At 45.0% G+C, this 16,136-nt stretch overlaps 1 protein-coding gene across 1 annotated transcript in view; it reads left to right on the top strand.

Annotated features, from left to right (window-relative positions):
• The window catches only part of LOC119656922 (probable ATP-dependent DNA helicase HFM1), a 116,652-nt gene extending 108,114 nt beyond the window's left edge, over positions 1–8,538 (top strand). Inside the window, exons 8-12 of the mRNA XM_038063613.1 lie at positions 6,817–6,965; positions 7,041–7,213; positions 7,836–7,933; positions 8,026–8,258; positions 8,326–8,538. Of these exons, the coding sequence (XP_037919541.1) occupies positions 6,817–6,965; positions 7,041–7,213; positions 7,836–7,933; positions 8,026–8,258; positions 8,326–8,538 (866 nt within the window). The remainder of the gene's footprint in view (positions 1–6,816; positions 6,966–7,040; positions 7,214–7,835; positions 7,934–8,025; positions 8,259–8,325) is intronic.
• Positions 8,539–16,136: the final 7,598 nt, after the last annotated feature.

Raw genomic sequence — 16,136 nt, 5'->3', positions numbered from 1 at the left:
GGGGTATGGGGCGATCAGATCGATATACAAGCGTTGGAGCACCCGTTCAGAGATGAGCGCTTTTCCCATTAGATGCTGAAGCATTGGTTGGGAGCAACAAGTGCTGGTTGACGGTTTCTGTGATGAGCAGCAAGTTATCTAAATATACGAAGAATTGATGGCGCAAGTGGGCAGAGATGACTTTGCTTATCAGTCGCTGCATGGTTTGAGATGCATTGTAGAGCCAGGCGGGATAGTCATGAACTGATAGGGTGGTCGCCCTGGAACTGTAAAGGCAGTCTTATCCTTGGATGCCTCATCTAGTGTAATTTGTCAGAACGCATCCTTCAGATGTAGACTCGTAATAAATCTAGCCTTCGGGAGACGACTCAAAATACTCTCGATGAGAGGTAAAGGAAAAGTGTCTTTCATGATAACACTTTGTACGTCCTAATCCCTCCGAGTCAAAAGATTTATAACTACCAATGACAGCCTCAAGCCTTGCTCGCATGTGCTTCGTCAACGACATTTTCTATTGAACAGGCAGAAGGTGCATATAAGTCCTGTGCGAGTTCGAACTTGTGCTCAAAATCAGCACCAAGGTATACATTTTGGGTTAACGATGGGATAAAGAGGAATGACATCGATTCAGTCCGTTCACGAAAGGTGATGTCAGCCGACACTCTGCCTACTGTCTTGTGGTCTCCCACTTGTCCCAACCGTCGCTAATAATTTTTCGGGCGAAATACCAAACCAAGCAACTTGCGGTGACTCCGGTATCACTGAGTCCCGAGACTGTTCACAGATCTTCTTAAAAAGGTGCTTCAAATGCCTAATGTTTGGACACTTCGCGAAGGCATGCACTAGCAGCATCGATCGGTCCGATCGATGTCGAAGATGTGGGGAAAAAGGACATATTGCCAAGGAGTGCAATAGGGACCCCAAATGCATTTTGTGCGAAGAAAAGGAGGGAAGGGATAACCGGCATATTGCCGGAAGTGTGAAATGCCCAGAATTTAGGAAGGCGTTAACTGCAGTGAAAAAATGAGGTTAATACAAATAAACCCTAATCATTGCAGGGTCGCACAAGATTTGCTTGCGCAGACCACTTACGAATCCGCAATGGAGATTGCTGTCATTAGTGAACCGTACAGAAATCTTGACAGTGCTGTATGGGTCACAGATTCGACTGGTGGAGCGGCGATATGGGCGTGCGGTCGTCAAGCCATACAATATAGCATGGGTCAAGCGGCTAGAGGCTTTGTGTGGGCAAAAATAAGCGGTATATTCATATATAGCTGTTACGCTCCACCGAGCCTTACACTGCCCGAGTTTGAAGAACTGTTAGATGATCTTGTTCACGATGCAAAGGGACGGAGTCCAAAGGTGATAGCCGGTGACTTTAATGCGTGGGCTATCGAGTGGGGCAGCAAAGAGACTAACGCAAGGGGCGGTGCTTATTAGAAGCATTCGCCCAGTTGGATGTGGTTCTGGCCAACGAAGGCGATATAAACACTTATCGGAAAGGGGGAACTGGGTCAATTGTAGATCTGACTTTTATCAGCCCTGCGTTAGCACGTGACATGTACTGGCAAGTTAGTGAGGACTTCACGTACAGCGACCACCAGGCAATCACCTTTGAACTAAGGATGGAGCCACAAGGCAGGAGACCCGCATCCCGGAAGCCGAAATCGAGAGGAACACCAGGATGGTCTGCCAAAGCGATGGATGAGCAGACATTCATGGAGGTGTGGCTAGACTTGCCTAGCAAAGCAGGCACCTCCACGGATAGAGCTCTCCATGTCACACAGAGCATCTCTAAAGCATGTGACGCGTCGATGCCTAGGAGGTGTTCATTCCCCACTAGAAGACCCAATTATTGGTGGAATAGTGAACTTGCCAATCTTCGATCGATTTGCCACAGAGCCAGACGAACGGCTCAGAGGGCAATAGGTAGGATCGATCAGGGGCAAAAGGAGCATGCTTATAGGGAAGCTCGCAAGAACCTCAAGCTCGCCATCCAGCGGAGTAAGAGGGAATGTTTTAAGGGGCTCTGTTCGGAAGCGGACATAAATCCGTGGGGTAGTGCCTATAAAATCGTGACGATTCAGAGGCCGATCGTCTCCGCAGATCACGTGCCCTATGTTCTTGTTGAAAATAATCCAGGGGTTATTTCCCCAGCAAGAGGGGGTGCTGACCCCTTCCAGTGCCCCCTGAATGTGACGCCGATTCCACCAGTCACCAGGGACGAGCTGCTAGAGATCTGCAGTCGAATAGGTGACAGTAAAGCCCCGGGTCTTGACGGCATACCGAATAAGGCTCTCAAACTTGCCGTCAAAAGTAGACCGGATATGTTCGCGGAGCTGTTTGAAACGTGCATGTCGGAGGGTATTTTTCCTGCACCATGGAAGCGGCAGAAGCTGGTACTGTTGCCTAAGGCTGGCAAACCTCCAGGTGAACCGTCCTCCTATAGACCCATATGTCTTCTAGACACTATGGGGAAAATGTTGGAGCGGGCCATTTATAATAGATTACTTCCAGTCGTCGAGAGCCAAGGGGGCCTTTCAGATAGGCAGTATGGGTTCCGGAAAGCCAGATCAACCATCGATGCCATCAAAATGGTTACTGGCTTGGCCGAAAATGCAATTCACGGAAGGGGTTGTACCAGCAAATATTGCGTGGTGGTGACCCTAGATGTGAGGAATGCATTTAACTCGGCCAATTGGAACCTTATACGAAAGTCTCTGGCGACGATTGGTGTTCCCACCTACCTCGCCGCTATTATCGATAACTACTTGAAAGAGCGGACACTCTGGTATGATACCGATGACGGATCCAAAGAGTACGTTGTCTCCGCGGGTGTCCCCCAGGGCTCTGTACTGGGCCCACTACTGTGGAACATCATGTATAATGATGTGCCCAGCTTTCCGGTTCCGGAGGAGGCTACGGTGGTGGGTTACGCCGATGATATAGCACTGGTTGTGGTTGCAAAGCATCTCGAGGATGCGGATGGTTAGAGAGTGCTGGACTGGCACTCGCGGAGGAAAAGACGGAAGCGGTCCTCATCACTAAGCGCCGCAAAAGAAATTACGCCTGCATTAGAATCGGGAATCGTATCATCACTTCCAAGCCGGCCATCAAATACTTGGGGGTGACGATAGACGGAGGACTTAATTTTAAGCAGCACATAGAGCATACTTGTAAACGAGCATCCACCACGAGTATTTCTCTGGCAAGGATGATGCCGAACGTAGGAGGCCCGCGGCATACTTGCAGGCTGCTCATAGCCAGGGTGGTGAGCTCTATCATGCTGTATGCAGTCCCAGTTTGGGGAAAAGTACTGCAGGTTTTAGGCAATACACATAAACTGAGTGCGGTCTACAGAAGAACATCCCTAAGGGTGTGTTCTGCCTTCAGGACCGTCTCAGACGATGCAGCGTTCGTCATCTCGGGAATGATGCCGATTGACATCCTGGCAACCGAAATGATGAACATTTATAACACCAGGTCCATCTCTCCCTTATCTCAGGTGAAAAAAGCCGAAAGGGAGAGATCCATAAGCAGGTGGCAACAGCGATGGGACCAGTCAGAAAAGGGTCGTTGGACTTACAGGTTGATCCCTTCCATCGGGGAGTGGCTGGAGAGAAAGCATGGGGAGATCAATTATAATCTCACCCAGTTTCTGACCGGCCATGGAGGATACCGTCAATACCTGTACAGGTTTAAATTGGACACCTCACCTAATTGTCCAAACTGCGGGGTCCCAGAGGACCCGGCGCACGTTTTCTTCCAATGTCCTAGGTTCGTGGAAGAAAGGAGGAACCTGGAGGAAACTCTAGGTGAAGTGCTATCACCGGAAAATTTTGTCCGAAGAATGGTAGCCTGTCAGGAAGAATGGGATGCGATCATTTCCATGATCGCTGTAATCCAGGAAAAACTGCGAAAAACAGAAGAAGTGAGGAAGACGCGGTTACTAACCCCGCGGGTAGACGGAAGGAGACCTAGCTAAAGTAAGCTAATTCCGCCCCGTGATGTAATACCTAAAGGTGGTCCCACGGAGTAGGGGGGGAGTCGGGGGTGGTTTTAGTGGGTAAAAATCCCACACTCTGGCGTGCCCAGGCCAGAGTCTTTTGAAGATTTCCACCTCCTCAAAAAAAAAAAAAGACTGTTCACCCAAGACTGTGACACCCGTATACGCGCGAATTTCAAGGCTGGATGGACTTGTGAAAATGGCTGAGTAGTAGAATCGACGCCTTCGCATTCAAGTGCGTCCGATGCAGGAACGCCCTGATGACTGGGGCTGAGCTCTAACAATCGACATTTTGGACATACGGACTTAGGTGTCTTCTGGCGCCCACAACTGTAGCAAAACGCTTTAGGATCCTCCAAACAGTCCTCGAATAAATATCAAATTTTCCGACAATTCTAGGAGATCAAATTAGAACGACAATCCTGAATCTCAGATTGAGGATTTCCTGAGATGCACTGCGGATTCAGCAGAATAGCTGTGTAATTTGTGAGAGAGTCTGCTTGACAGACGTTCCTCGTCGGGGTGCTCAAAGGACCCCCCACATTCCCGAGCCTGGCTAGTATAGAGGCGTCTTCACGGTCAATTTCCACGTCTTTTTATGTTTATGGGTTAGCTCTCCCCTCTTGGTCACCTCCGGCCACTAAGAATGTTTTTTGACCATCGGCAAACCAATTTAGTCATGACAGATGTGAATCATATTAAGACGAAAAATCGCCTAGTGTGTAGTTCAGGCCTAAGTTGGCCGAAGTGGTACTAATTTTTGTGTTAGGCTTGAGGGAGTCTTGTGTATGTTGGAACTCAGAATTCCGTCACTGCTCCTTACTTTCCGAAAGGGGTTTTAGTTGTGATATCAATTGCGAAATGAAGGGATTGGAGGTGTTGTTTTTTGTTTTTTTTTTAATGGATGGAGGTAAAAAATCTAAAAAAGCGGTGTTGTGCCAGCCTGTAGTTGTGTGTCGGTTTCTCAGCCACTAAATCAACCCCCACTTCACTGCCCAAATTCCTGCGGGACTTCACGCATTCAGGACAGTTTAGGGACTCATCCAATCCGAAGCGATGCAAGTACTTCCTGTATCCATCGCTGGTAATTCAATATTCCGTGGTTTCGTCCGATTCGAATTCAATACATGGGATCAGTGTAGGGGTCGAGCGGCGTTTTTCAGAATTATCCTCCGTTGCTGCCATCTTCTACACCCCATTTTCCTAGTGGCTTTTCGGAAGTCCTCAGTCATATCGGCCAGTTTCGCCCTGCTTCTCCAGTAGAGCCAGTGTGCCTCATTCAATCAAAGATCCAAGGAAATCATTCCCACAATGGCACACACTGCCTCACCCGATACTGTCCTATATTAGGCTTCATCCACGCCAAAGATAAATTTGGTGCTTTTCCTCGCGCATAGTCTAAGTGCTCCTTGAAACTTAATTTGACGTCGTAATTACCAACTAGACTTTTGACAGTATTGTTCTTCCTGTGGGTGGTAATGAAGACTGGTTCCGTCTTTTCGGCCTCCAGGTCCAGTTTAACTAATTTTAACCATGCTTTGTTGGCGTCCTCGGCGTAAGTGGCTCCTGGCATTTAAGAGCGGTGGTATTTAACGAGGTCCTCGTCGACAGTACCAGTCTCCTTATTCTTAGCAATCTTGCTGAGAATATGCATGGCTTTCTGGTACTGGTTCTTGAGCAGGACACCAGTGGACCTTCGCTTCTTAGTCGGTTTAAGGTGACCGACAATATTGTCGTTCTATACTGTTGAGGGATCCTCCAAAGTCGAGGGTTTTGGGTTAGGAGTACTATGTCTGGTCCCTTGGGGTCCTATCAGCACAGAGCTGATCCTCATCGGTTGGATGAGCCTACCCCCAGCCCGGCCCTACAGATCCTTGGCCCCTCCGAAGACGGTTGGAAAAATCAATTCGATTTGTAATGAAGATTTTTTTTTGAGGCTATAAAATAACCACAGCGGCATTGAATTAGCAACCCATCAAGGATTAGGTTAATAACAAATGAACTTTACCCACAGATTTGTGTACTTATCGATAGAGCAGATGCGTTATCGGTAATTCAAAATTTTATTCGTGCAATTATCCCCGCGGCCAGTTCTACGAATCTTATCCAAAATTGTGTGCTAATGATGATGATGAACACGATGATGATGGTATAGACGAATTTATGATGAAGATGCGCTCATGCATGTTTGCATTAAGTGCATCAGCATTAAGTCATAAAATGCTTTCAGGTTTTTGGATTCTTTCAAGACCGATTCTCGTAAATGTTTTGAGAACAAGGTTTCAGGCTTGTATTAGCTTGCATCATGTGAGTTACTGAAAATGCAAACTCCCAGATTGATGATGGTCAATGAAAAGTGCATAAAATTTAACGATGGTTTAATGGAATCTTACTGGAAAGTAGAGGTGACATTTGTCAAGATACAATTTTTGGACGCCGGACATTTGAAGGTGGAAAGTGTATTGTTCTATTGCATTAGGGGATATCGCATATTATATTAGATACTAGTGCATATGAAGATATTTTTTCCAGGATTTTTTTTTCATTTCTAGGAAGTCGCTAATATTTTCTCTAATAATTCGTAATTATGTCTAGGTTAATATCCAAAATAATCAATCCTGGGATATGTGTGCTGAAAATATTTTCAAGATACAATTGTCAAACTCGTTTATAATTATTTTTTAATATCTTAAGGATCCTAATTTATAGATGAATAAGTATCTTTATGAAATATGAATAAAGATACTTATCTTTATGAAATACTACAAACTGAAATTCGTGAACTTCTTTTTTGCATTCACCAACAGAAATAGTTGTCTCTCAAACGGATGCCCTGGAGCGATGCGGATTGGTTGTAAAAGACCAGACCTTTGGATTTTCCATTGCTTCCACCAATATTGGAAGGCTTATGGCAAGATATTATGTGCCGTTTGAAAGCATAAGAATATTTTGGCAAGTACGTACCCAATTAGTTTATATCAAAATATATTTTTATGCATTTATCTTTAATTAAATTGTTGTTTTTTATCAGTTACAAGGGGATGAATCATTTCTAGATGTCTTCAACACAATCATATCTTGCAGAGATTTTTCTGAATTTACGTTGCGAGTGAGTGATAAAAAGATCCTGAATGGAATAAACAATCATCCTATACGCTTTCCAATAAAAGGAAAAATTAAGTCAAGTCAGAATAAGATTTCATGGTGAGTTATTATATAAACGAAATGACCTTATTTACTGAATAATGCGGAAATGCCGGTCCCTGGAAAATTTGGATCCGATCCGTGTCCGCAGATCACAAGCAAAAACAAACCATCCATTCCAAAACACCATACAAAATTATAATATAATAAGAACATATTGTATCTACATTCAAAGACTTTATTTTAATCTTTTATATTCGCTAGAAATTTAAATTTTACCGTTTCACTATCCTTTTCTCAACGAAGCACTAAACTTAAATAACGTGTCCAGCCCATCAGCTGTCCCTCTAATTAGCCGGTCCTCGGACTCGCTAATCTCGTGCAAAAATGCATTTTCATTCGCCTCAACCGAACCAACCGTTAGGCCTGCACTCCGAAATATATGGCCTAGTTAAGGTTATTTCTGGAAAAGGCGAATGAAGGACTGCACCTGTCGCAAAGACCCGAACGCTACAACTGACGATTAGACGACGAGCTGACCCTGCTTGTGAACGGGACAAAGACTAAAGAAAAGGAAGCAGACGAGTACTTACATATATTTACAAAATTTCTAACAGACTTTTGGACTATCATTTAGTACATTTAGATTAGCAAATATTGCATTTAACATTATTCTTCTCAGTTTAATTCAGGCAGTATTTGATAATATCCACATCCAAGATCCTTCCATGATGCAAGATGCTCACCGGATGGTTCGTATCGGGGAAAAATTGTCAAAATGTAAGTAGTCCTTTATTTTCCTTGGTTTCTAGAAAATAATGAATTTAATTTAATTTTTTATGGGTTTTATCTTATTTATTACCATTTTTAAGGTCTCTCTGAATATATTCGTCTATCCGGAGATAATTTTTGTGGAAAAATCTACAAAACCTTTACACATTCTATAATTCTTTCAAAATGTTTCAAGGCAAAGTTATGGAATAATACTCCATTTGTTAGTAAGCAGCTAAAAAATATTGGGCCAGTATATTCCGCGCTGCTTGTTAATGCCGGAAAAACTACAATCCAGTCCATTCGTGAGACTGACCCAAGGCGGATTGAAATGGTTCGAATTTTTTAGGTTTCTATCCAATTTTCCTCAATGATTTTTTGAATATTTTTACTTCAAAAAGATTCTAGGAAAAGCTCCTCCTTTTGGTGATCAAATCATTGAAATGGCATCCGCACTTCCTCAATATGATATGAAGCTGATCAGGAAAAGTGACAACTATCTGGAAATCACGGTGGAGCAGAAAAATGAGAAGTTTCATTATGAAGGGTTAAACGCTTTGATTGTGGTGGGTGATGCTGATAACAATTTGCTTTTCTTCAATGCAAAAGTGTGAGTTTCCGAGAAAGTATTTTCATTTTTGAAGGGGGAAGACCAGTGTAACAGGCATTGAAAATGGGGTATTTTTTAATTAATTAAAATTTTACTGATAATATTCATTTCAAAATAGTGCATTTTGTGCCTCAAATTTTCTAGCATCAAAATGAAGCGGGTGTATATGGATAAAAAATAATTAAACACGTTTAATAACTTTTTTTTAAAAATATTTGGGTAAATGTGTTTAAAAACTGCAAATACGGCTTGTTTGTCCAGACAAACTGAAATTTCTCCACGAAGGGACCCTTTGGCATCCGTAAGGCCAAAGGTCCCACCGCATGTTGAGGAATTTCGATTTCTAATTTCAGGATCACAAACCCCCTAAGCACCTCCGAATCTTCTTCTTCTTTTTCTTCAGCCTTTGTCCCGTTCACAAGCGGGGTCGACTCGTCGTGATCGGCTTCGCCATTTGGCTCTATCGAATGCCTGATCTGGGTGCAATCTCGAGGCTTTCAAATCCGCAACCAGCGTATCAAGCCACCGTTGCTTAGGTCTGCCTTTTGATCGTTTACCATCGGCTTCGATGTTCAGACCAATCTTGGCAAGTGAATTCTCGTTTGTACGAATTGCGTGACCATACCATCGAAGACGCCCCTCTCGCAACTTTTCCGCGATCGGTGCAACCCCATAACGATCGCGGATATCCTCATTTCGGATGTGATCTAAACGTGTGACACCACTAGTCCAACGTAGCATCTTCGTCTCCATTACTGCAAGACGCCGTTCATTGTCTTTTATGGTCGGCCAACACTCAGAACCATAGAGAGCGACTGGACGGACGGCATTGCGGTAAATTTTAGATTTGAGACGTTCGTTGATACGTCGATCACAAAGGACACCAGTTGTGGAACGCCACTTCATCCAGATTGCGTTAATGCGTGACGCAATTTCATAACGGAGTTCTCCATTGGCTGATAGCGTTGACCCGAGGTATTTAAATAGCTCAGTTCTGGGCTGATCAGTGATTGTGCCTGTTTCATGGGGATCGGTCGTCAAAAATTCAATTTTGTTTAAATTCAATCTGAGACCGTGTTGCATGAGGCGATCATTCCATTTTTGAACAAGTTGCTCGAGATCATTTTTGCTATCAGATGCTAGGAATACATGATCTGCATAAAGCAGTGTGTAGGGCGCTGGACGTTGGATATCCCGTGTGACGGTGTCCATAACAAAGACAAAGAGGAGTGGTGAGAGGGCACTTCCTTGATGAACTCCAACAGAGACACGAAGCGGTTTTGATACACCCGCCATACTTCGAACTTTACTTTTCGGATCGTGGTAGAGCAATTGAACCCAGCGCACGAATTCTTCTGGCACGAAGTGTTGTCGTAAAGCATACCAGATGAGTTCGTGTGGTACACGGTCAAACGCTTTCTCTAGATCCAGAAAGGCAATGTAAAGAGGCCGATGCTTCTCACGGTGTTTCTCCATGAGTAACCGCGCAGTGTGTATTGCGTCAGTAGTTCCGCAGTTCTTGACAAATCCGGCTTGATTCACGGTTATTTCAACGATTTCGCGAATACGGTTGTCTAGAATGCGTTCAAAAATCTTCATGGTATGGGAAAGTAACCGGATCGGATGGTAATTTGAACATTCTGCTGGGCTAACTTTCTTTTTCCATATTGGAACGGTGGTACTTTCTTGCCAGTCAGATGGTGTTCTTCCTTCCTGAATAACCTGGTTAAAGAATTCACTGAGCATCAGTGTTGGGTCCCAGCTCTTCGCTTTCCAGAGCTCAGATGCGATGTCGTCAGGTCCTGTTGCTTTCCCCAATTTCATTTGTTTTATTGCCTCCTCGACTTCAGTTGCGCTGACTGGTGGAACTGCTCCAAATGTCGGCAATGATTGTGGAAGTGGAGTATGAGCAAATTCTTCAGTTGAAATCTGCTCGAAGTATTCTCGCCATCTATCCGTTGCGGCTCGACGGTTGGTAAGCAAAGTACCGTTCTTGTCATTAACACAACAGAAGTGTTCGATATCCTGTGTGCGTTCATCACGGCTTTTAGCAAGTCGACACAGATCTCTCTCGCCATCCCGAGTGTCCAGTTTAGATGACGTGATAAGTCTTTTCATCGAGAAGTTGCCAGAAGGCATCTTTCTCCGCATCAGGTCGACCTGTCTGTGGTGCATACGCGGTGAAGAAGTGAATAGTGCGATCAGCTGATATAATGGTGAGCTTCATCAGCCGATCATCAAATCGTTCGACTTCTTTAATGGCATCACGGAAACCCTCTGAGATGGCAATGCCAAGACCATATTGAGTGTGTGGGTTACCAAAATAGAGAAGTTTGTAGCCATTTTTACCGCGTTCGCGTTCAATGTCATAGCTTTTGGCACCAGACCATCGGGTTTCTTGCAGAGCGCAGATGTCAATGCACCTTTTCCGAAGGGCTCTTGCGAATTCCTCCGTCTTTCCAATTAGGGTACCAACATTTAGCGTGCAGACACGTATTTGTTTTGTTCGTTGTGTGCGGACTAACTTGCTTATGTCCTGACGCCGTCCATGCGTGAAGAACCCTTGCCCATTTCTCGACAGGACCGGGGCCCGGTCTGGCGCATCGACTGAGGTGGACGCTCTAGCATTTCTCCGAGGCTTGTGACTCAATCCGATCATCATGTTTGTAACGACATTCTATGCATTTTCTTGGTCGACCTGTCGCGGGGCCTGTCACCAAGAGAGATCAGGTAGGATTTAGCATAGTAGAATAACTCCAACTATACTCTATTTATCTCTTTCCCTGATCTCAGCATTTTATTTTTGTTTTACTGAGGATAGTACAGAGTACGTTGCCTCAAACCCTCCTCCTTTACCTGGGCTTGGGACCAGCATACTACGTTAATAGCATGGCGGAGTTCAAGCACCTCCGAATGCTATTGAGAATCTACTATATACATCTTGAGTATTCATAGTTGCCTCCCTACTGTCGTTGTTAGATATACTCCAGCCTGGGGCTTCCAAGCCTGCTCCTGCGCAGGGCCGTGATATAGATCCTCTACTTGCATCTCCTCCTTCAACAGTTAGGGTCTTGGACTATCCCCTCGCTGCTTCTTCCAACGCGTCCGAATTGATTTGAACTTGAAACTCTTCGGGAATGACGGGAATTCCTTCGTCCTGGCATAGATGCTTTGCATCAGGCCAACCTTATTGTCCCGGAAATACACTAAATCCTTTTTTCCGTGCTCATGATCGACCATAAAGTCAGAATAAGCGTTCTCGACCTCCAGCCATGCCGTTTCGAACTTTTCCCTTATCCTGCCTTAGTTTGCACAGTGAGTCTTGGGTCTCGTCGACTTTGAAAACCCGCGCTTGCTGGGCATCAATGATCTTCTGAACCTCCATTGATGCGTTTGATGAAAGTGCGAGACTTGATTAAAATTGCTTAGCAATTGCAACTTCTTTTCTCCTTTCGCCTTTTGAGCGATCCTATTTCGACAGGTCATTGAGGAATGAATGATATCCTGCGAGAGTTGCTGAGAGCGCACTGCTGAAGGAGTTTTCTTCTGCGATCACTCAAGTACCATATGAAAAGTAGAGAGCTTGCTGGAGAAGCTCCTTCTTCGATCACTCAAGCACAAATCTTTTATAAGCAGATACAATTCTTTGGGCCTCAAGCTCTAAATATAAGGCCAATGCAGTTTTTGGGCCTCAGCACAATTTTTTTCCGATCAGAGTCTCTCGCCAGCCTCAGCTCGAGATCAAGGATCTATTAGGGCTTGGTCCTCTGATCATATACGAAATGACAAAGGTAAAAAAAGTGTTTGTATTCACGGATTCATTGATTTACATTGCATAAGAAAGTGCCCTTTTTGATTGCGATGGTTTACACTTCACTGAAACTGTAATGCATGATTTCGTTGTTTATGCACCAAAAACTGCTCGAAGAACTCCAACTACAAAGGCTGCTTGAAGAACTTCAAGTTGCGAATTGCTGGTTGGACTAAAATTTGCTGATTCTTGAAGAAATGAAGGCTCGACGGACCAAGACGTTTGGAAGAATCTCGTCTCTCATGAAATACCCGTCGTAGCATGAAATACCCGTAAGTTCGCCCTCGGTGGTTCTTCCAAAGGTTGCGGCTCTGAAAGATGCTGAAAAGTTGACAACTCCAGCGTTCGATAATATTAGACATTAGGCACCTCCTCAGCAGTATTTCAGTCCAAACAACTCGTTGGCCATACCGCAAAGATTTTATATGCAAAAATTGTGTACATTTGGGAACCGTCAAACCGTCCAACCCCTCAGGAGTCGTCAGCGACCTTTAAAGGACCGCTTACAATACGGGGTGTGACGTCTTCGAGGTGCCCAATTAAGTAGTTCTGACCTCCTAACTGGCAGCATACCTGTGTCCTAGGGAGTAGTCTTGAGAAAGAATAAATCTATACCAACAAAAAAATCGGTAAAATAGCAAGGAGGAAGGAAGAGCTGAGTATGTTTGAGCGCAGCATAGAAATGCGTCGTTCACAGCAGCGATCAACGAAAGAGGCAGCGAGGGCTGAAACACCCGATTTGACACCGGGGCGTCCAAATGAAAAAGAAGCCGTAACAAGTGGCGCGACTGACGGTACGGGGACGGCAACTCCAATATCCTATAGTGTTCCTTTTCGAAAAAATTCCAGTCAGAATCGCAGACACGCACCGAGTGGAAGTGAAGTCGACCATCCTAGCTAGAGCCGAAGAGGAAAGATCCATCAGGACTGTGGTAAAGCGTATGCGGTGGGAAAATTTATCAAAGTAGCTCCCAGGGCCCAAAAAAAAAGAAGACTAGTTGGATAAAGGGAAACAACTGACTACGCTGCCAGAGACCCGTCTGTTTAAAGACTGGAAGGTTACAAACCAAAAGTCAGTAACAGAAAATACGAAGAAACGAAGAAGGACTAGAGCGTCGGTTCTGCTCATTAAGCCGACGCAAGGCAAGACATTTCCGGAAATCCTTAGTGAAATCCGCTACAGGATGAAATCCAAAGACAACGGAGCAGAGGTGTCTTCCATATGGAAAACGAAGGGTGGCGGAGTCCTCGTCGAACTGGGCTCGAAAATGACTAGCAAGGGTACGTTCTATGAAGCGGTCAAGGGGTTATTAGTGAAGAAGGCTCTTGTTTCTAGTCTAGAGCCTATGTGCTCTCTGGAAATCTGAGCTCTTGACTGAATCATAGCCTTATTGTCCAAAGGTAACCAATGCCCGGTTAGGTATCACCTCTGTAAATGCTCGAGGCCAAAAACTTGCTGTTCCCGAACAATATGCAGGGTACGAATGCGGATAGTTTCCATCAAGACAGCAGCGGCTAGGTTGGTTACGAAGCGAAAACCTGAAATGAAAGCACAAGTTGCGTACTCTGCATTGATCGTGCGAGTTCCGGATGGTGTCCAATCTTTAGGGCGGAACTGGACAGGGCTAGAGTGTGAATGGCATGATCCGCATTTTACAAATTAACATGCTAGTGCTATTTAGCGGGCAATACCGAATCAGGGACCTGGCTTCATGGTATCTCGAGTTATCAGGTACCGCTGCCATTTGGGTTCGGCGCGATATTCGACTTCGTGTTCTTGCCCAAGGCCGAGGGAATGATGTCTGGATTCGGTGTTTAGGGAAAATGTTTTTTAGTGTTTACCTGACGCCGAATGAGACGATGCCGGACTTTCGGCGCCAGTTTGATGCTCTGGAGGACGCTTCGGGCACGGAGGGACAAATCCGGGTAGGCAGTGATTTTAATGCTGGGGCCCTTGAATGGAACATGTCTCAGCTAGACTCCAGAGGGAAACGGATTCTTGAAATGGTTGCGAGAACCGGGCTTATAGTTTTAAACACCGGATCCACGCCAAAGTTTCGGCACCCAGGCTGCGCTGGAAATATCCCTGCGTCGGAATCCCTGGCACCATCGGTGGACGGATGGCGAGTCTTGGAAGACTTCTCGGCAAGTGATCACCAGTACATTGCGTTCGAAGTGGTTGACACTCTCCCTGCCTGCGGAATCTCGCGACTAAGTACTGACCAAATTGACCGCATTGTACGAGAATTATTCCTCAGATATCCTGTACGGGTTGATATCAATAGCGCGAAAAGTGTCGAGAATTTCACCCTTTTCATAATGAGAGAGCTCGAAGAAGCGTTTCTTATTATGAAAAACAAGAAAGTGCCAGGTCCTGATGCTATCCCGGTGGAAGGCTAAAACTGGTGTTCCGCCAAAGGCCAGACCTACTGCTTGGGGAGTTCAACGTTTGTGGCTGTATGAAATTTTGCTGCATGGGTGGAAAAATGTTTGTACGGAAGAATGAACGGAACTAACCTTGCCGTAAGAGTTACTGGGTGTACTGAATCCAGTTCTTACAATGCCTTCCGATTCTCCAATCCCCATACATATGTTTGGTTGAAGATATGAAGTTATCCTGAAACGTAGAGAGAACTGGGAAGTCCTAGAGGAATGCGTGGCCGGATATACGGAAGCCTTCTATACCGATCTCCTAGAAACAGAACAGGGCTTTGGAGGCGGAGTCTATCTCTCGACTAAAAACGAGAAGTGGGCTTTTCGTTGGGTACAATATGCAACGGTTTTTCAAGTCGAAGTTTATGCAATCCTAAGGACGGCAAACTGGGTGATCGACGAGTGGTTGAAGGGCAGGCTTATCTCAATCTGCACTGATAGCCATGCATCTAGGGCATTGAGTAGTCTTTTGATTACTTCAAAAATCGTTCAGGAATGCAGAAACCATTTGAACTCTATCTCTAGATTCAATACGATGGAAATACTCTGGGTACCTAGTCACTGAGGGGCAGAGGGAAATAAAATCTCGGATGCTTTAGAAAAAGAGGGATCAATCTCTCCTATGCCAGGACCGGAACCAGCAATTGGAGTATCAGTAGCATTGACTAAGCCTGTCTTCAAAAACTGGAAACAAGCTTCCCACAATGAGAGGTGGTGGAGTCTAAAAGCTGCTAGACACACCAAAATTTTCCTGACAGAACCGAACATGCGTACAGCAAAATTTGTCGAAAAGCAGGAGAACTTGCAGGAGTATTGTAGGGATTCTGATAGGCCATAATTCGCTAGTTGGATATATGTTCAGAATAGGAATTATCCAAGATGGTACGTGTCACACCTGAAATGAGGAAGCGGAATCCACGGAGAATTTTATATGTAATTGCCCCGTCTATGGACGCATCAGACCTTCGATGTCGATGTGCTCCAGTTGCGACGGGTAGCATCACATCCACTGACGAAAATCCTTCGATACTTTGATGAATTCGGGATATTCGGTTAGATGGGGGTGTCGAGTACAATGGGCCACCACAACCTGAGTGCACAAAAGCTATAATTTCTCTCCCGCCACCCACACACACATCCCTCTTCTGGCGCTCTGCTAGGCAATGTAGGTCCACTGTTATTCCGAGCTCTAACAGGTTTGCCAAGATGCTACTGTAGCCATTGCTGAAAACTGAAACTGCCACATAGGCGGCAGTTTCAACAATGACAGCTCTAGAGTACTTGGATTTGGAGACAATTTTCCATACTGAAAAAAACTTTCATCGTTGTTTTGAGTCATCCCACCAATACAGTTTTCC

This window comes from Hermetia illucens, chromosome 5 (genome assembly GCF_905115235.1).
Source record: "Hermetia illucens chromosome 5, iHerIll2.2.curated.20191125, whole genome shotgun sequence".
In the NCBI taxonomy this organism is placed as follows: Eukaryota; Metazoa; Arthropoda; class Insecta; order Diptera; family Stratiomyidae; genus Hermetia; species Hermetia illucens.
Note: the sequence above shows the minus strand (reverse complement) of the source record. Positions and strands in the feature narration are given on the sequence as shown.